The 20,657-nt window shown below is 51.7% G+C and overlaps 1 protein-coding gene across 1 annotated transcript in view; it reads right to left on the bottom strand.

Moving 5' to 3' along the window:
- Mad1l1 (mitotic arrest deficient 1 like 1) overlaps positions 1 to 20,657 on the bottom strand; it is a 326,242-nt gene that overhangs the window by 183,138 nt on the left and 122,447 nt on the right. Inside the window, 1 exon segment of the mRNA XM_028859735.2 lies at positions 1,289 to 1,433. Within this exon segment, the coding sequence (XP_028715568.1) occupies positions 1,289 to 1,433 (145 nt within the window).

The following is a 20,657-nucleotide window of genomic DNA, read 5'->3' as shown; positions in this document are numbered from 1 at the left end:
TGTCAAGCCTGAGGGCCGTGACCACATATTCCCGTCACATGGGCTCCACACTGACAGGCGCTGGGCAGGAAAGGATGATGTTGAGGCCCAGGAGAGGAGCCATGCCAACATGCCGAGCACCTTCTCAGCCAAAGGACAATGCTGGGACTAAGCTGCTAGTTCCACTAGGACACTCTAGCTACCTCTTTCTGGGCCACCTGCAGGGACCCAGGGGCCCGAAGAGAGGGCTCAGCCTGTCCCTGGGAAGAAGTGTTTGAGGCCAACACAAATGTCAGCTCTCCTTTTCCGAGACACAGGGGGATTGGCACGAGGCTGTCAGGGGTAGTTGTGAGACTGCCGTGGGAAGAGGGAAATGGCACGCGTGGTAGCAGCATCCTAACCTAGAGACACCACCAAGCACCGAGCTGGTCACACACACCCTGGATCTTCCGGGTACACCAACTTCTTAGGCCTCGTGCCTACATTCCATCAAGGTGCGGGTGGCCTCCACCCAGCAAGCTGGACTCCCTACTCTTATGTAGCCAGGGACAGATCCAATTTATCCTTCCTTGTGCTCCGAAAGCCAAGAGTCCATTAGATGCTCTAAATAACACTCATTAGGAACTTCCATTCACACTTGAAGACCTCAGTGTACCATGCAAGATATCAGAAAGCCTTTGGGCCATAGGTCTGAGAGAGGCTGGGCACTAGGCAGAGCGCACCCCTCTGCTGGGAAGCACATCATTTGCTGTGTCACCTGAAGACAGGTGGCCATCCTCAGGCCATGCCGGAAGAAGCCCACTCCAGCTTCCCCTGTTCGTGCGGGCAGCAAAGGACAGGAAAGCTGACAACCGCTGAGGAGGCCAGCTTACAGGAACACGCCCCTGGGGAACTGCACCAGCCCAGGCCAGGACGCACAGGGAAAGTGAATCTGGAGACTGGTTTTCATCTTGCTGTTTTGAGAGGGTCGAGGCACAGAGGCCAAGCTGGCCTTCAATCCACACCTCCCTTCCTGCATCAGTCTCCTAAATTCTAGGATTATGGTTGTATGCTGCCACTCTGGCCTCTGAATGACTCTTTGTGCCATTCAAAAGACTGTCCTCAGATCTGGACTAAGAGCTCACAGTGCCTAACTGCACTGGGCCTGGCCTCTGTGGTCCAGCGGATGTGGGATACCTGCTGGAGATGTGAGGAATGGACCACAGGCAAGAACATGCAGCTTCACAGAGGTCTGAATAAAGACAGGCAGTCAGAGAGAAAAGGCCGGGCATGGGTGTGGCGGAACCTGACCACGCTGGGTGAACTGTACCTTGGTCAGCAGCACATTGCGCTTCTGGAGCCTTCGGGCCAGCGCCTCATGTGTCTCCCTCTTCTTCCTCTCCTCCAGCAGCTGCGCACTGACCTGCCGGACCTCATCCTGGAGCTGCTGCTGGGCCTTCTCCAGACCCCGGGCACTGCACAGAAGAGAAGAGGTAGAGCCATGAGGCCTGACGTGCCCATCCCCCAGGACTGAGGACACATCCCCCACTGTGTACCCCACAGGGGCGTCCTAAAATAGAGCTGCACGTGCAAACACCTCGCTGCCTGCCGTTTCCTTGCTCCTGAATAGCTACTTAGTGCCTTTCAGGAGGTTCTGGATTTCAAAGACACCCAGGGTGATCCCAGAACACGGTGCGAGGGGAGGGAAGTGCAACTCCACACACAATGGGAAAGATTGTCAGCCACAGGCGCTTCAGGACGGCACTTCTGAATGAGCTAAATTGCCAGCGCAAGCACTTCCCATGTGAGTGAGTCACAGTCGGCACAGATGTGCAGCACAGGGGGGGGGGTGCGGCGCACAGCCCCCACAGCAGGCCCTGGGCCTGAAGACTTTCTGAAGGAGAAAGTGCTGCCCCACGCTGGGTGCTAGGCATGCCCCGTGAAGACAGATGCCAGGACATCCTCAGGCGATGGATTCTGACCTCCTCTACTTTCCCTTTCTCTACTTATGTATTTCTGCAGTACAGGAGACTGAAGACAGAGCCTTCAGCATACTAAAAAGACCTTTGTCACTGAGCCCTGCTCTCAGTCTCTCACCAGGGAGTTGTAGGCAAGTACTCTACCACTGAGCCACACCCCAGCCCCTCACTGGGGGATTCTAGACAGGTCCTCTTAAGACAGTATCTCACTAAGTTTCCAAGGCTGAACCTGAGTTTGTAATCTCCTGCTTCAGTCTCCTGAGAAACCAGGGTTACAGAGTGTGCCACCAAGCCTGGCTTCCCTTTACGATCCATGCTTCCTGCTGCATCCCTCTGGCTCCCCTGGCTCGGTCACTGCCTCCCCTGTGTCACCACAACAGCCCTCTGTAGTCAGTTGTCTCTACGAACTTCAGAGGCCCGGGTCTCTGGACTGAGGCGTCTAAGGGCGGTTGGCCACGGCCAGGCTGACCCAAAGCATCTTGGCAAAGACCCTCAGATAACACCCTTGCTACCTCTCCACCCCACCAGTCCCACAGCTGCCCGGTGCAGCCTTTGTTGCCACTGGTCCTTCACAGGACACAGCAAGCCACAGGAGAGCAAGGGCAAGGGTCTCATGAAGTCACGTGCCCTGGGCTCCATCCCATCCTTACGACTGCACTGGAGAAGGACAGGGCCAGCAGAGAGAACCAGAGCAGATGACAGGAGTGGTCAGGAAGACTGACCAGCCCCGCCACCAAGGCGGCACGCTGCAGGCTGTATGACGCATCGAGGGCCACAGCAGAGACCCTGTCCCAAACAGAGTTCTGAATAAACTCTCAGAAACTAGAACCTGGGGGCTGGGGAGGTGGAGCAGTTGGCAGATACTTGCTTTACAAACACGAGCATCTGAGTTTAGATCGCCAGCACCCACACAATGAGATAGGTGTGGCAGTACACACCTGTAAGTCAGCTTGCAGGCCAGCTCTCTAGACTACTTGATCATGTCCCAGGACAATGAAGGACCTTGTCTCAAGCCAAAGGTGGATGGTGCCTAAGAACTGACACTGGAGGTTATCCTCCGATCTCCACATATGTGCCCTGCATGTGTGAACCCACACAAAGATAGTCAGGCAAGCAGGCACGCGCACACACACACACACACACACACACACACACACACACACACACACACTCCCCCTAATACATAAACAAGGCCTCGGGTCAGGATTCTGTTATCAGGTAACATCTGCAACACTCATGCAAAGTGACCATGACCAGAACATTGCAGCTACTTTGAAAATGTACAAACTGGGGGGTGGGGCCTGCAAGAGACACCTGCAGCTCCGATCACTCCTGCATCCAATTATTTTGATTACAGCATTTCAAGAAAACCTGAATTCACAAGGGCGGCAGATAACGCTTCTGTCAGGTGGACACCCCTGCAAATATGTCTATGTCACATCTGAGTGAATACAGGGGTTTGTAAATCATAACTTAGTAAAATCATTTAAAGAAGCTGAAGTCTAATTTGAAAGTGAATTAATGTGTCACACATTTATGAAACTTCAGCAGGGGCCTGTGATGCCCTTGGTCCTCCTGCAAAGTATCTAAGGGAATCCTGCTCTGGGTCATCAACAGAACCAACCAAGTGACATCAAGGCCACTGGCTCGGCTTCAACTGTGCAATCTCAGGAAGCCTCGTGCCTGTCCCCTGGCCCCACCGAGACAGCAGCCGGCTGCCACCTGCACCCTAGGTGCATCACAACCCCAAATGTGAAGCAATAGCTAATATTCATGGGAAACAGACATATAAAGAGGCTATTTTGAGTTCCAGTTCAATTGAAAACTATTCATAGACCAATTTAATAATCAAGGACTGTGAAATCGACTCTTGAATCGTTGAATTCAGGTGGGGAGGTTCACAAGCGCCTTAAATCACTGCTCCAAAGTGGGTAATTTAATTAGAACGGCAGCATTTGCTCTGCTACTTCAGAGCCAAGCACACAAAGACAGACACGTGGCAATGCAACTTTCTGGGTGATGGGCCCACAGGCAGGGTGGGACTGGGGGTTTGGGACCACTCTGACAAGCTGTCCTCAGCATGCGGTTCAGGGGAGTCTTGCAGGAAGACTTCCAAATCCAAGGTTGGAGCTTGGGGACAGCAGTCCCCCCATAGCTCCCCAGGGTCTTGCCCAGCAGCAGGGTTGAACAGCAGGACATTTGCCTGAGGTCTGAGCCAGCTACCTACCTCCACTCTGCAGCTAGGCTCTGCTACCTAAGAAGGCAAAGACACGGTTACACAATCTCAGGCCTGTACCTAGGTCACAGTGTGGAACACCACACCCACTGTAAGCCATGTACAGAGATGTGTGTACCACGGCACCATGGGAGAGGGTGGGGTCTCAAGGGTGTGGGGAGGCCTCGAGTTGTCAAATTTCATTTTATAAAGAAAACTCTTGTCTCTCCCTCCCCACAGCACTCCTTCCCAAGAAGAAAAGATTTCCGTCAGGAATATTAGGTGTGTGACCCAAGGCCTCATAGATGCTAGGAAGGCACTCTACCACTGATCTACAGCCTCAATCCACAACCCTCATCATTCTCATACCCTCCTCCCCTGCATAAAGACCCTCTGTGCTCACCTGTGCACACCAGAAGTCCATGTCAGGATGTCTCCCTCAATCTCTCTCTACTTTATTCACTTTATGTTTTGAGACAGGGTCTCTTACTGAACCTGTAGCTCACTGTTTTGACCAGGCTAGCTAGGAAATGGGGCCCTAGAATCTGTCTGTCTCTGTCTAACACAGGTACACCACTGTGCCCAGCTCTATGTGGGCTCTGGGGACCCAAATTCAGGTCCTCGTGGTTGCATAGGAGGCACTTTACTCAATGAGCCCTCTCCCCAGTCCCCATACTCTCCCTTATTAGCAAAACACATTCCATCTGCTGTGGGGGGCAAAACCAAATGTCCGAGGAATGCATGGTCCTACAGAAGATGCCCGGGCAGCAGGCAGGACTGCAGACCAGCAGGCCATAAGGTCAGTGCCCAAGGCAGAACACGTTCCCAGGTTCCTAGGCTGTAAATTGCAGTTGAGAGCATGGCAGAGAGAGGGCGCTCCAGAGCACCATTTGCAGAACTTGGGTGAAGCCCTGAGCACCAAGATCAACAGGCTGGGATCCTCCACGCTCCGCCCACACACACCCGGTGCAAGGCTCACTAACATAAGGTGCTGCTAAACAGGCATAAACCACCGACCAGGTGACTTGCAGGGGAGGAAGAGCTCACACAAACAGGAAACAGCAACGCCTTCTGAGACTGCAGGACCAGTGCCTAGGCGGGGAGAGTGCACTGGCAGCGGCTGGTTGAGTGCAGCAGACATCACAGACCTGATTCAGGTGGTGTGTGGAGAGAAGCAGATGGGGAGCCCTCAGACCTGCTCGCTCTTCAGGCACCTGCCACAGGCTAACTAGGTGCCAAACTAGGTGCAGCCGGCGTGGCAAACATGGGCTGCAGGTCCAAGCACCACAGAGCTGAGCCACTGTTGCCTAAGTGGCGATGGCAGAGGGTGACGCCAGTGATGGAAGGAACTAAAGCCTGCAGGCACAGGAGAAGACGTGTGTGGGACACTCGAGACAGAGGACCCATGGCTCTTATATCCAGCATACGCTCACTCTGGGTTCAAGTGGGAGTCGGCTACGGGGCTGTGAGTCCTTGGCCAGGAGGCAGAGAGGAACTGAGGAACAAGAGCAAGTAGAAAACCCCTCAACAGGAAGGAAGAAAGGGACTCAGAAGCCCTTCCACCTGCTCCTTGGGCTACAGAGCTGAGTAGAAGGTGGGATGGTCTCCGATGGGCAAGAGTCTAGAAGTGCTGGGTTCTGCTTAGAAATGGAAAGCAGTGTGGAAGCAGAGGATGCTCCCCATTCAGAAGCCAGGTCCATGGAGGGGACAGACTGGCAAGCTCCTGGGCAGGTCCCATGGAGAGGACACGGACCTGCAGACAAAACCAGCACAGCAGTACAGGGGTGCAATACAATGTCCAAACAGGCTCTGGATGCTCGCTCACAGCCTGCTTCTCAAGTCATGCCTACCAGATGGCCCTAGACACCCAGGCATGCCAGAATAGAGATGCAGGCCTCCTCAAGTTGACATGGCCCTCAAGCTGAAGGGGACCTCTGACGCCGTGCCCATGAGCCCTATGAGAGCCTCAACAGCTGGAAGAATTTGAGCACCTCATCCTAACACAGATCCCCATCAGTTCCTAGGATTGCTGGTTCTCTCCTGCCCTCCCTTCACCCCCCAGGGAGGTTCTCTCCATTCAACTCGAGCCTTTCTTCCAAGGAAGAGAAGAGAAAGCTCATAAAAAATTAAAGCTCTCGCTCCACAGCGCGCTGAACTCTGAGGGCAGCGGCATTTCCACGAACCTCTGGGACTTCAGAGCGAAGCTCTTGGTGCTTCAAGGAGAAGCTGAGCGTGTTTATCGATCGCTGCCTTTCTGAGGCACATCTGCTGAGAGAGTGAGTCCAAGCCTTTGAGAGCCATCTTTGGATGTGGCGGGCCACTGCCGCTCACTTTCATGTGAGCTTCGTCAGAAACCCAGGCCTAAGAATATCTACTTTCAAGGAACTAGGCAAGGCCAGGAGACATTGCAGAGCGGCAGGGGACATTTTAACAACCTTCTCCAAGACACCAAGACCATGCTCTTTCAGCTCTCCTGGCCTGACCTAGTGTTTCAGAGCCCCGGGGCCTGTCTTCCTCAGCTCGAACCCAGCACCCACACTCATGAGGCAAGAAAAACATGCCTGTATCACCAGACCCTGTGGGGCCCCAAACACTGTGGCACCATACAGCGGTTCTGAGAAGAGCCATGCTTAGTGCCCAGATGAGAGAGCAAAGGCCACGTACCAAGTCAAGGTACGTCAGACACATCATGTGGTGAGTTGTCATACGATGTTGAGCTCACCAAGAAGCTGGCTCTGGCAGCAGGGTTGGGCCTCCCGCGTCTCAGACCCAAGCATGTCTATCTGCAAGTCCCTTGGAGGCCTCCTGCCTGGGCTGGCCCACCTAACCCTGTGACAGCAGAGCAGTTCCAGGGTAAAAATGTCACAACCTTGAAAACAGCTGGAACCATTTTCAGCACAGGCCGCCAGTGTCCACCCAGGATATAAAAGTCCCTGCAGAGGGGGAGAGGAGCTACAAGTTCAGCCACGGGAGCTCGGCCATGGAGAAAAAGCTCAGTGGGGAACTCCAGCTGCCTCAACTTCCCCTAATTGGTGTCTGCTGGATGCTACACATACTCTCAATGGGATAATGTTTGTTATCTAGCTATACATCACCTATTACTTGCTTCTTTTTTTTTTTTTTTTTTTTAACATCGGCTTGCTATATACTTAATAAAGTCGCTCATTCAAAACCACACTGCATAGAACGCAGTACTGGAGCGCCGCCTGGTGCAGAAACATGGAGTGTTCATGTGTCTCCACGTCATGGACAAACCCAGGTCCTAAGTAAAAAACAAAAACCACGAACCACTGAGGGCTGGTGATGCAGCTCAATGGGCAGAATGTTCCCTAGCGTGCCCAAAGTCCTGGGCTCCCCAGCACTGCACACAGGTGTAGAGGGAGACGCCCGTGACCCTAGCACCGACCACATGGACACAAGCAGTCTGAATCCAGATCAGCCTTGGCTATGTAGCAAATTCAAGGTGAGCCTAGGCTACATGAGATCCTATCTAAAAAATAAGAAGCTGGGCACCTTTAATCCCTGTGGAGGCAGAGGCAGGTGGATCTCTGAGTTGGAGGCCAACCTCGTCTACAGAGTGAGTTCCAGGACAGCCAGGGCTACACAGATAAGAATATCTTTGAGGTATGGCATCTCTGCGGAGGACTGAAGGTCACTGACTTGCTGGTGTTGGGAGGAGCCTGGACAGCGAGGGGAGAGCTCTCGGGTTGGGATGAGAAGCCTTGGATGAACCCCTCAGGAGCTGACACCAAGCAGAACAGCAGCCCTCCTCAGACACCCACCCACCAGCACTGGGCCCTCAACCCCGACTCCAGAACCATAGGAAGACAAGACTGCAATTTAGGGACCCTGACTACAGCAGAGCTGGGACAGGAGCCCAGACTCCCTGGGATAACCCCTGTTCTGTCACACTTGAGGGCCACCTCAGAGCCTTTCTAGTGGCAGCCCAAAGCAGTCTGATGACACACGAACAGTGGGGATTTCCTACGGGTTATGATCATGGAATCCCCATGTGCATGGTGGGTTTGTGTAATTCATCTCTTTCATGAGGTTAAGAAAACACTAGTAAAGTTTTATTCAAACCCTCCAGCACCTTTATTCTTGGAGGGCTGATGAGCGCAGATCAGAGCCTGCTAACACAAATGATTTCTAACCTTGGGCTTTGTGAATGAGTCAGTGCAGACCTAAGCCGCTGAATCACCTCTGTGAAACCACTGTGTCTGCACCAGGACAACTGGATGCTTGCCCTCCCTGGCCTCTGGGCATGATGCCTGGCACAGCACTGACCTAAGACATCCCGGTCAGGGGGAGCTAAGCCATCGCCTATAGGTCCCAGATCACCACTCCTGTGCCAAGAAGAAATGTGCAAGAGTGCAGGTCTCCACACTGAGGCCTCCATGCCATGTGCACAGAGCAGAAATAGGTCAGCATGCCCCTGCTTCCTCCTAGCCCCGTGGGGAGTCTCTATAAGCTGAAAGAAAATTCCAGAAATCTGATTGTACAGTGAATGAAGAATTAACAGGGACCACCCAGAGGCAGGATGGGTTAGAGCCACAGCCCCAGAAATGGATGGCCAGCAGAGGGCCAGCTGATCAGCCAATAACTCAGCCCTACAGTCTGTATCAGGCCCCATTCCTAGGCCCAGGAAAGGGCCAGCCATGCTATTGGGGCAAGCCCTGACAGAGCCAAAGGGTGTCAAGATGTAGTAGTCAGCAAGTAGCTACCCACCAGACAGTGAACATCACGCTGCTCTCCAACTGTGTGAGATCACGGGCCCTGTCTGCCCACAGAGCTTTGTGACAAGGATACTCCACACAGACACACAGACACACAGACACACAGAAAGGAGAGCGACGGTGCTGGGGAGCCCTTCTGAGGAGAGGCCAGAGGAGCAGACACAGAGGAGAAAGAAGTGGGGCTTTACAAAAGACAAACAGAATAGAAGCGACTGGAAACCTTGCACTCAGGGCCACCCTAGGTGGAAGGCTGATGGGTAAGAATCTCACAACAGGCTAAGTCACCACTCAGGAGGACCCTCCAAACAGCATGGCTGATGACCAGACTCCAGGTGATTCAGGCTTATTTCTAGTAGGTGTGGCCTGAGGGGAAAAAGCCAACAGATGGAGAGCTACATATGAAACAGAAGGTGTGGAAGAAATACGTGCAAGTTAGTCAGATCTCCCCACCACATACATGCGCGTACACACACACACACACACACACACACACACACACACACACCACACACACACACACCAGCCAGCCAGGGATGGAGCTGTCACATCCTTGGTGGTCACTGGTTGTATATTCCTATCTACCTCCTAGAAAGGTATTCCGTTTCTAAAAGACTTTCAACAAAGAACAAAGACCCCAGCACCGAGTACAGAGTACTTACAAGCACTCCCAGCAGCAGGGCGAAGCGGCCACACCTATATTACTGAGTCTGCAGACAGAGCTAGGATGTCCTGTATTGTCCCTGAGTCTTTACCAAAGGGCAAGGCCCTGCTGCTGGAGGAATGTTCCTGGCACCCTCTGGGGAGGTCTCCAATGGACCCCGAGGGCGTTGAGATGTGAAAGAAGTCTCAAGGAGGCCACGTCAGCATGTCTAGCCTGAGCCAAGAGGTTGCTCTGGAATTTTTAGGAGAGGCAAGGATGAGAAATATAGGAGGAAACAAGTGGCAGCCCTCCCCGGTCATCTGCAGTGGGGCAGCCTGCAAACACAAAAAGTCAACGTTTCCCCAGCACCCTTGACAACAGGGCTCAGCATGGCACAGAGCTCATGTATTCTACATCAATCCCATTGCTTCAAAACCTCAAGCATTATTACACATTTTTTGGCACCTACTCACCCTACCCCCCACCACCCCCCCAAAAAAATCACAAAACTACCAATTGTAGAGACAAACTAGAAAATGGGGGAAAGAGATTTAAGGAATTACCAATGAAAGGCCCAGCTGAGGAGGAAGCCGCCTGGTCTCTGGCCACTGGGCACAGAGCCTCTGATGAGGCGATTCCTAACATCTCATCAATTCAATCACCAAATTCAATTTGCATTCCCAGATAAACAGAGGCCACCAGTAAATACTCTCATCTGACCTTGAAATGTGAGAAGGAAAATCTCCTCTCACAATTTCAATTTGCTCCCGACCATAAAGAATAATCCAATTTGACTGATCAGTCACCAACCTGCAGCCTCCCAGGTGGGGCAGGACCCCTGCAGGCCGCTGAGTCTCGGCTGATGGTGCAGAGATGGAGGGAGAGCAGGTCATCCAACTTTTGAGATAGAGGGTGTAAAGAGAAAATTGCGACAGCTAGAGGGCTGGGGACCGGCCTGCACAGCACACACAGCTCTTGGCTGTTGACTCACAGGGCCCTTGGTACTATCTGTGGCACTGAAAACGGCTATAAAACACCCAAAGTTAGAAATGGTTAAGCAAGGGATAGTGCTCTTGCAGATGATCTAAGTTCCGTTCCCAGCACCCATAACAGACTGCTCACAACTGCCTGTGACTTTCCGGCTCCAGGAGATCCATCCACCACCCTCCTCTGGCCTCCACAGGCACCTGCACTCAGTCACTCATACCCACCCCCACCCCCAGAGACAGTATAAAATAATACAATCCTTTAAAAAGCCAGAGAAGTTGTGGCTGACACAGGTGTGTGTTGGGTAGGAGGGCACTCTCATGCACGTCACTTCAGCCTTAACATGAGTGGAGCAGAGTTGGGTGCAGTGGCCTTTAGGAGAGTGGGACAAACTGTGGCAAAGCTAGGCAGGAGCTCAGCCCAACCCCTGCTCTTCCTTTTGTGCCTACATTCAGCACACAGCCTTCCTTCTCTTTGCATATAGTCTGCTGGGTCCCAGCCACACACAGCATGGGCTGTTCTGGGGCTGCTTCCCTCTGACAGATGGGCTGACAAGCAGACACCTTTATCTTCCATGCCCTTCACAGAGAAGGGCTGCTGACCACTGGCCTACACCAACAGTTCACTTTTGAAACTCGGGAGAATTAAAACACAAATGCACATTCACACCCACAGACCCACTGATGACCTAGCTCAACCCTGCTTGGCTCCTTGGCATGTACCAACAGCTTCAGAAGCTCCTGTGGGCCTGACCCAGCCACAGGCTCTGCAGATGCATGATTCCAACCAAATGCAACACCCGCTGCAGACTGGGGGTGCAGCTCCACTCAATGCTAGAGCAGCTGCGTGGCATATATAAGACCCTGACACTCTCCACAGATGATAGGTAGGTCGGTAGATGCATGACAGAAATATAGATGATGGATGAATGGATGAATGAACAGACAAATGGGAGGGCGGGAGGACAGACAGACGGAAGTAATAGATCACTCCTAGTTCCCTTCACACCTGGGACCAACCTCCTTATAAGAAAACCAATGAGGGCAGGAAAGATACTCAGTGGTTAAAAGGGCTTCCTGCTCTTGCAGGGTACTTGGGTTGAGATCCCAGCAACACATAGTGCAGTTCACAAACTGCTTTAAGTCCCCATTCTAGGGGACCTCATGGCTACCTCTGGGCTCTTGCGTGTATGTAGTGCTCAGATATATACATATACTCAAGCATGGATACAAACACATAAAATTTTAAAAATAAATAAATCCAAAAAAAAAAAAAGAGAGAGAGAGAGAGAGAGCCAGGGGTTGGTGGCACACATCTTTAATTCCAGAACTCAGGAGGCAGAAGCAGATAAATCTTTGTGAGTTCGAGGTCAGCCCCATCCACAGAGCAAGTTCTGGGACAGCCAGAGCCACACAGATAAACAGAGAAACCCAGTCTCAAAAAAAAAAAAAAAAAAAAAAAAAAAAAAAAAAAACAGGAACGAACGAACGAAGAAAGAAAGAAAGAAAAAACCAAGAAAGGGAAGGAAGGGAGGAAGGGAGGGAGGGAGGGAGGGAGGGAGGGAGGGAGGGAGGGAGGAAGGAAGGAAGGAAGGAAGGAAGGAAGGAAGGAAGGAAGGAAGGAAGGAATCCCGATGAGCCTCTAGAAAGTCTACTTCCACACCCAAACAGGACTCAGGCAGCCCTGGGCCCCGCCCACATCCACTGCCAGCACACTGAGGAGCCGCAGGAATCACACTGAGGACTGCCCCTCACTTCCACAAAGGCCTGGGGGCACAGGGGGACTCATTTCTTCCAAAAGCACCCCAGGCACCCTTCTAAGGTGGGCAGTGTCTTCACCCTGTGTTCCAACAACAGACTCAGATGCTCACCCCTTCACACTGCTCCCATGGAGACATTGTTCCCAGGTGCTACACCTCAGGGTGGTAAGTGCTTGGCTGTCTCCCACACTCTCCCACACCCTAGTCTTCTGAAATACAGACTCTATGTACCACATTGAACCCACACTCTGAGAAATTAGGTGCAGGGGGATGGGAGAAACCCCAGTCTGGGAGAGAAGGAAGGAAGGAGGAGGGGGGAAGGAAGGAGGGAGGGGGCACAATGGAGCCACCATGAAGGACTGAACAGCAGCAGGAAAGTCTAGTAGGTCCCGTGGCTCCTGAAAGACAAGGCCACTGGCCACGGTAAGGCAGGGTCTCTGCACCGGGCTCCTTCCTCATCTAGATCCCCAGCTCCGGTGAAGTCCACCAAGTTCTCTCCCACCACCTTCCAAAGGCGCCATCTCCTGTCACCAGCTCACTCTACCTGGGCCACTGTTTGTGCCAACAAGTCTCGGGGGTAGGCGAGGGGTGCTGGGGGAGAACTTGTACAGGCTGAAGGAGGAACAGGGGTAGAGATGGGCCTGCCTGGACCTGAGGGAACTCCTAAAGTCTTACCTAAGGCAAGCAGCCTCTCCTACAGGCTGGCTAGGCTACCCCTGTGCCAGCAGCATGGAGGCCTCTCTCCCTCATTCCCTCCCTCTTAGCAGCAGCTCAGGCCTCCTTGGTGCACCCCTCCAGTCACCACATAACCAGGGGCCAACGAAGCCCTGGGAAATCACATCCACAATGGCCCCAGAGTCCAACAACATAGGACATGCATGGGGGAGGTGGGGAAGCACGGAATCCTGCCATGGCCTAGAAATGGCCTGCGTCACTCAAGGATGCATGGGTTAACAGCTGGGGGTCAGGTGCAGTGTGGACAGACCTTTAAGAGGTGGCCTAGTAGGAATCTTTAAGGAGCACACCCTCACAGGGGACTGTAACACTCTGCTCTCTGTCTCTCTCTCTCTCCTTGGCTTCTGGCATAAATAGTCTTGCTTCACCCAATAATGCATGCCATTACGAGAGACTCAAAGCCATGAAGCTGTGGCCAACTGTGGGCTGCAACCTCCAAAACTGAGCCAAATAACCTTTTTCTTTGTTATATAGCCTGCCTCGGGTATTTTACTGTACTGATGGATAACTGTAAATGTAGATGTAAAGAGGAGAATGTGGACCATGGACCAATGTGAAAATATGAATGATTGTGTGCCTACCGTTCACGTTAAGTGTGTGTATGTGTAACACAGGAGGTGAGAAGGCCCAGGAAAGCTTGAGTGGAGTGCTTATAAACACAGTGACTTCAGCTACCACCCTGGAGGTCATCCAAAGCACAGAACTGACCTCACCTCCCAGTCCATTCCCATGTCTAAGGACAAGGAAAAGGGGCATGACCAGGCCAAGGAGAGAGGATCCTGAGGGGTGAGGATCTGGGCGTGCGCCTAATTGAGATTGTGAGTCAAATCAGACAAGCGTTTAGGAGATGAGACAGAATAATCTCAGCAACGTCTCTCTCTCTCTCTCTCTCTTCAGAATCACCGGGCAGCCCAATTAGCAGTTCTGATGCTGAGGTTCCTGGTGTAGCACGGTCGATAGCGGCCCGCTGGCCAGCATGGCCTGAGCGCCCACACCAGACGCACCATCAATCGACACCTGGGCTCCATTATAATCCCTGCAGCTGCCTTGGTGGTGCCTGATTAATAAAACCCATTCTAGTGTTTATTCTCCCATTGATTTCCCTGTCCTCGGCCCGAAGCCCAAAGTCAATAACCGGTTGGGTGAGGCAACTTCTCTGGGCCTCTGCTGTCTCTCCATGGGCAAGAAGCATCATCTGCCCCTGTCAATCATCTGTCTTGGCACAAGGACCACTGAGGGGCAGAGCTATCTAAGCATTCATGGGACGTCAGGCTTAAATGCTGTCACTTGATTAATAAAGAGACATCTCCAAAGCGTTCCCCAGGCTGAGAAGTGTAGTCAAGAGGAGAAAATGAGTTTGAGACTCCCCAGTGTCCTGTCTGTCCACCACTCTGTGGAGGGCTGGGGACAGGCAGGCACTTGCTGACCGATGGCTATGTCAACATGGCCACTCTTTTATTAATCTCACCTCTTCTCCCCCTAGGCTTGGGCTTGGAGAGTTGACACTTGGCTTGAGAAATGCCAGCTCTAAGCAGTTTATTTCCTCTTGAACTTTAAGAGCTGACTGAGACAGAAATGACCTTTAAAAGGCAGGGTTAGAGCTTGTCGGGGCTGGCGGGGTACTCTTCTCCGTACACAATGTGAGAGGGCCGTTGGTTCCACCAGCGTGATTGGTGACCCTGGGCTCGGAAGGGAGGCATCACGACAGGTGGGTTGGAAGAACAGGTCCAAGGTGGCCAGGCTGGGTGATGGTCAGGAGCCTCCAAACTTGCACATGGGCCCCAGAGTGAAGGCTGGAGAGGCTCGGTGTCGACAAGGGCTAAGCAGCACACGGAGAGTAGGAACCTGGCCCACATCACTGGCTGGTAGCTGGCAGGCCATACATAAAGAAGGCTATCTACTCTAATCTTCCCAGGGAAGCCCACTGAGAGGAAGCCGGGCTGTTCCCAGCACCCTGTAGGGGCTCCGTTCCAGCCTTCCATCAATTCCATGGGTCACTTTTCCAGTGTTTCCAGGGAATCTGCTGATTATGGTTTGGCACTAAGTTTTCTCTGGCCCTGGGACTCTGCAGTGCCCTTGGTGACGGTGAAGACTGTGACCCAGAGCCAAGAGGGAGGGTTGAATGAGAAAGGCAGAAAGCCCGGGAAAGGGAGCAGGCTTGCCTGGAAGAAGTGTCACCAGGAGGTCGTTAAGAAAGCAAGTCCCGATCACTGTCAGCAGTGACATCCCCACTGGAAGGAGAGAGCATGGCCCAAAGGGCCCCATCCTGATAAGGGTTCACAACACAGCAACCATGCACATGGCTCCAGAAGAGGCTGTGTAGCCAAGAGTCCTAATCTGGGGCAGAGAACTCAATAGCCCTGGCCAGCCCCTACTGCTGGCAAGGACCACAGGCAGAGACTTCAGCCCCAGAGCAGTCAACTGGGGTCAGAGGCAGCCTGAGAATTAGTCTGGAGGTAGGCCGTCTCCGCATGGATCTACACTAAGGTCACTATCCTCCTGAAGCAAATGAACAGCAGGCCACCTGTGCCCCGCAAATGGTGAGTCTATGGTAACAGGGCTGGACGTAGGCAGTTGTGAGCATTCGGCATATCGGAAGGTTCGTGTTCTGAAGGTCTATGGAAGACACCAGAGGGCAGTTGCAAGATACAGGTCTGAGTGACCCTGCAGACAATCACAGCTATGCAAAGTACATCTTCAGCGACAGAGAGGCCTGTGACCTTCGAGCACTAGTGGAGTTCTGCAGGGTGAGGAGCTGGGGGTGGGGGTGGGGTGGTCAGGGCTGTATGGTGTGGCCAGGTGCTGAGTGGGGCTTGGGTGGTGCTCCTGCATTCTCCCACACACCGGCCTCGACAGAGCAGAGCCGAGCTGGGTGGCTGCTGCTGAGCAGATCCCTCACCAGGCCCATCTGCTGAGTGCAGATTAGAGGCAGGAAATGCAGCTCAGAGAGCAGGAGCCAGAAAACACATTTCCTGAGCCATTGTGTGACTCCACCGCTCCTGCCGGTGCCACTCAATCAGCAGTGTGCAGCGAGTTTAATAACGTTCTTAGAAGACACTCAGAACTGACCTCAGACCTTTGAATATCTACTCCCCAAACTTCCCGTCCTGGCACCTGGAGCTCTGGAGGCCCAGGGCTGCCCTTGCAGGCTGGAGATCATTGCTAATACAGGGCAGAGGGAAGGTGTAATGCACAGTACACTGTAAACTACCATGTGCTGTTTGAGCTCACTGAAAGCTGGATCTGGAAGTGGGACCACCTTCCCCACTTCAGACCCAAGCAAGACCGTCTCAAAGTGTCCTGTAAGACCCCTTGCCCTGGCACCAGCTGTCCTTCCTGGCTTTGTAATGAAGAGACAGAGAACAATAAAAGAGCCCAAAAGTAAAAACATCACATTCTTGACAACAACCAGGAGCTGAACCACTTCCAACAGACATTACTATTATGTATCCCACGGCATAAAAAGGCCTGCAATGGAAATCCTGGTTATTTTATCCACATTCCTCCTCCTTCTGTATTTATCTCCCTTCCCCTCTCTTTTCCCACTCTCCCCTATTGCTCCCCAACCCCAGGAATCAAGCAAGGATCACCAACCTAACAGATGACCAAACAGACTGCAAAATAAAACTAATCAGAAGATAAAGAGGGATGCTTCATTCTAATCAAGGGAACAACTTTCATTTGCAAGTGGTTATCAACTGAAAACAGTTTCTGGGTCCAGGATGGAGGCATATGTCCACATCTCTCAGCTCGGGGCCCCTCTAGGTCTGGGCAGACCAGGGCAGCCCTGGCACAAACCTTTAGCTCCAGCTCTCAAAAGGCAAGAGCAATCGGATCGCTATGGTTCGAGGCCAGTCTGGTCTACACAGCAAGTTCCAGGACAGCCAAGGCAACATAGTGAGATTTTGTCTCAAAAATAAAAACAAAAATCAATTTTTATTTTCCTTTTTTATTTTATTGAAAATAGATCATCTTCTCATATAATATATATCCTGATTATAGTTTCCCCTCCTCTTACTCCTCCCAAATCCTCTCAACCTCTCCTCCCCTCTGGATCCACTCCTTTTCTGTGCCTCATTAGAAAAGAACAGGCTTCTAAAAGATAATAACAAAACATAACAAAATAAAATATAAGATGAAGTAAAAAAAAAAAATGCCTACAGTGAGAACAAGAAGCCAGAAGCTCTTCATAGAAGAAAGCTCAACTGAAACTCTGACTGCCTCAACTTTCCCAGCTGTCTCTGCTATGTTGTAGGACCCGTATTTGAAGATATTTCCTCTGTACTCTCCAGCAGGCTACTCCAGCCGTCTCTGCTGGATGATGTAAGTGCCTGGCGTGATCATCTTTTGCTTTCTGTCTGCTACTTGCTATTCTGTCTTTTACTTTTGCTGGCTACGTGCTTAATAAAGTCACTTACTCACAACTGAAAATGTGGGCTGGAGAGCAGGCTCAGAGGTTAAGAGCACTGGCTGCTCTTGCAGAGAGGACCTGATCAGTTCAGTTCCCAGCACCCACATAGTAACTTCAGATCCAGAGGATCAATGCCTCTTCTGACCTCTGTGGGCTTCTGAACATATGTGATGTACATAATACACTAGAACACACATATATACACATAAAATAAGTATTTTTTAAATACTGAAAACGTGGCTCTCACATCATTTTCCAGACACTACAGAACAAAAAGGCATGGTCATCACCAACACTTCTGAAGATGAAGGCCATCTTCCCATCTTCACTTCTGGCCATACCATCTCCCTTAATTCTGCCCAAGTTAAGTGGTGTGGTCCATCCCAAAGAGGAAGGGCTGACAGGAGGAGGGGTCCCAAGCAGGGGACCTTCACTGAAGACAGCAGCTGAGAGGAGAGGGCAGTCCTTGGTATGTGTCACCTGTGCAATGTCCCCACAGGCTTGCCTGTTTGAGCACTCGGTCCAGCTAATGGGTGGTGCCGTTTTATACATTACAGCCCGAACTGAACTGTTCCTGACCCACTGAGATGTACTGAAGCAGGTGTCACAACCCTGCTGCCTCAGCTGTGTGCAGCCAACTCTCAGGGCCTCCCTGCCATGGTGGACCACACCCTCTCAAACGGTGACCTAACTAAACCCCAACTCCTAGAAGTTGCCTTTCTTCGGGAGTTTTACACATCAGTGAGGAAAGTAACTAATGTAGTTCAGTACAGAAAACAACGTGGAATCTACAGAAAAGAAGCGAATTGACACCACCCCACCCCCAGCTCTGGGGCAAGAGAGAGCTGCCTCAGCCTCCCATGGGAAGAGAGCTGCAGAATGTGAGCTGGACAGAGCTTGCCACAGCCTTGCCCTTGCCCTTCCACACGCCAGGACGGTAACAGGTTTCTGTGGCATGTGAGCTGCCCCGACTAATGCAGACAAAAAGACTGCAACGTGGGGCTGGCAGCAAACGCCACGATGGACGATTTTAGACATGAAAGTCAGTCATGGAAGGGGAGATTGCAGAAGGAAGCCTTAATGATCTAGGGGAAAAAGGCCTCTCTGTACCCACGGGAAACCAAAGCACCAGCAAGACGTGGCTGCACAAGACGCAAGACCCGATGCCTGGAAGATCAGCATGTACTCCTACAGAGGAGAGTGTCAAATGGGAAAGCAGCGGGGGGCACGGCCTGCCGTCCCAGCACTCAGGAGGCTGAGTCAGGAGGATTGAGAGTTTGAGACCAGCCTGGGGTACACAGTAAGACCTGTTCTCAAAAAGGGAAGCAGATCATATTCTGAGGCAAAATGTTAAATTTGGGGACAGAAAAATAGCCCAAGATTAGAACTAGAAAGTGAAACAAATGGACTGAGAGTGCACAGGACAGCCGAGTGGCAGTGAGCACATGCACGCTACACAACGGATATCGGGAGGAAGCAAATCCAACCACACCAGGCCTCTCCCACTCACTGCCCAGACTTAGTTGTGGCTATGTGGCAGTCCAATGGTACACATGGACAAATCCCAAATTGTCCTGAGTTAACTCCCAGCAACCATTGGTGCCAGTCAAAGACACAGGTGTGTGGGTCCTCACATAACCTTGCACAAATATACTCACACTGTAACTCATAAAGGTCAAGATCCAGCACTGACTCAGACATCTAAGAGCAGGGAACAGATATGCAAACTCCAGAGAACAGTGTCAAGGACTGTCACTCAACACAGGACAATGGGCCAACCCCATTTCAATGCATAAGCAACCTCAGCCAAGAATGTTTGGGCTCACTCATTCTGTGGGGTCCTATCAGAACCCATTGTTCCTTTCTGGTGTGACACATGAAGATGTGTGAAATTCAAAAACAGAGGCCACACACTGGGGTATGGGAGGCACAGCAACAGCCATCTCTGTAGCTAGAGTTTTCCTGCCTTGCCCACAGTCAGGACAAATCTTTGTCATCCGCCAGTCTCACAGCCGCTCAGACCCAACCAAGTAAACACAGAGACTTATATTGCTTACAAACTGTATGGCCGTGGCAGGCTTCTTGCTAACTGTTCTTATAGCTTAAATTAATCCATTTCCATAAATCTAGACCTTGCCACGTGGCTCGTGGCTTACCGGCATCTTCACATGCTGCTTGTCCTGGCGGCTGGCAGTGTCTCCTTCTGCCTTCCTGTTCTTTCTTTTCTCCTCTCTGTTAGTCCTGCCTATACTTCCTGTCTAGCCACTGGCCAATCAGTGTTTTATTTATTGACCAATCAGAGCAACACATTTGCCATACAGAACATTCCACAGCACACCTCCACCTGGGGACACAGGCAGAGCCCACTCTGGCGCATGGTCATGATCTGCATGTGACCTGGAATATACTGACCCATGGGGGATGCCAACAAGTCCTTCAAGGAATGTTGAAGGCATTCTACTTCATGGAAACCAGACTTTAATAAGGTAGTGGGTTGCTGGGTGTGTGTGTGTGTGTGTGTGTGTGTGTGTGTGTGTGTGTGTGTATCTGTGTGTGTGTATGTGTGTGTATCTGTGCGTGCGTGCATATTTGTGTGTCTGTCTGTGTGTGCGTGTGTGCACATGCAGGTGCATATGAAAGTGAATAAATATGTATGTGGACTCCAGAGGTCAATGTCAGGTGACATTCTTTAGGGGCCATCCACTTGTTTTTTGAAGACAGGGTCTCTCACTGTCCGAGAACTTGCCAATTAGCTTAGGCTGGATGACCATCATAGGGATCTACTAGTCTGCCTCCCAACTCCCATCACTGGAATCATAAATGCACACCACTGCACCCAGCTTAACTCTGGTCTTTGAAAGCACTTCACTGCCAGCCCCAAGTACTGGACCATAACTTTTTTTTGAAGTTCTACTGATACTAATTCTCATTTAAAAGATTCCTACCTAACAAATTTCTGAGAGTTTTCAGAGGGCATGTTATTATGAGAGACTATAGAAGGGGCATTCTTAAAGCTAAGGATGCCAAGGCTTCCAGTTGTTCCCAGTGAGGAATGCACACTCTGGCTTCTCATGGGTGCCAACCATGCTGGGGGCATGACAGCAGCACTTGCCACAACAGGCCCCCTCCTCCCACAGGCCCACGGGTACAGAGGTGCCCAGAGAACAGGACCCCCAGTAGGAACATTGCTAATGCTTGCTAGCCCCTCCATAGCTGTGTTCAATCAAAGTCAAGATG

This window comes from Peromyscus leucopus, chromosome 23 (genome assembly GCF_004664715.2).
Source record: "Peromyscus leucopus breed LL Stock chromosome 23, UCI_PerLeu_2.1, whole genome shotgun sequence".
Classification (NCBI taxonomy): Eukaryota; Metazoa; Chordata; class Mammalia; order Rodentia; family Cricetidae; genus Peromyscus; species Peromyscus leucopus.
The sequence above is the reverse complement of the archived record's forward strand: the minus strand, read 5'-3'. Positions and strand labels throughout refer to the sequence as shown.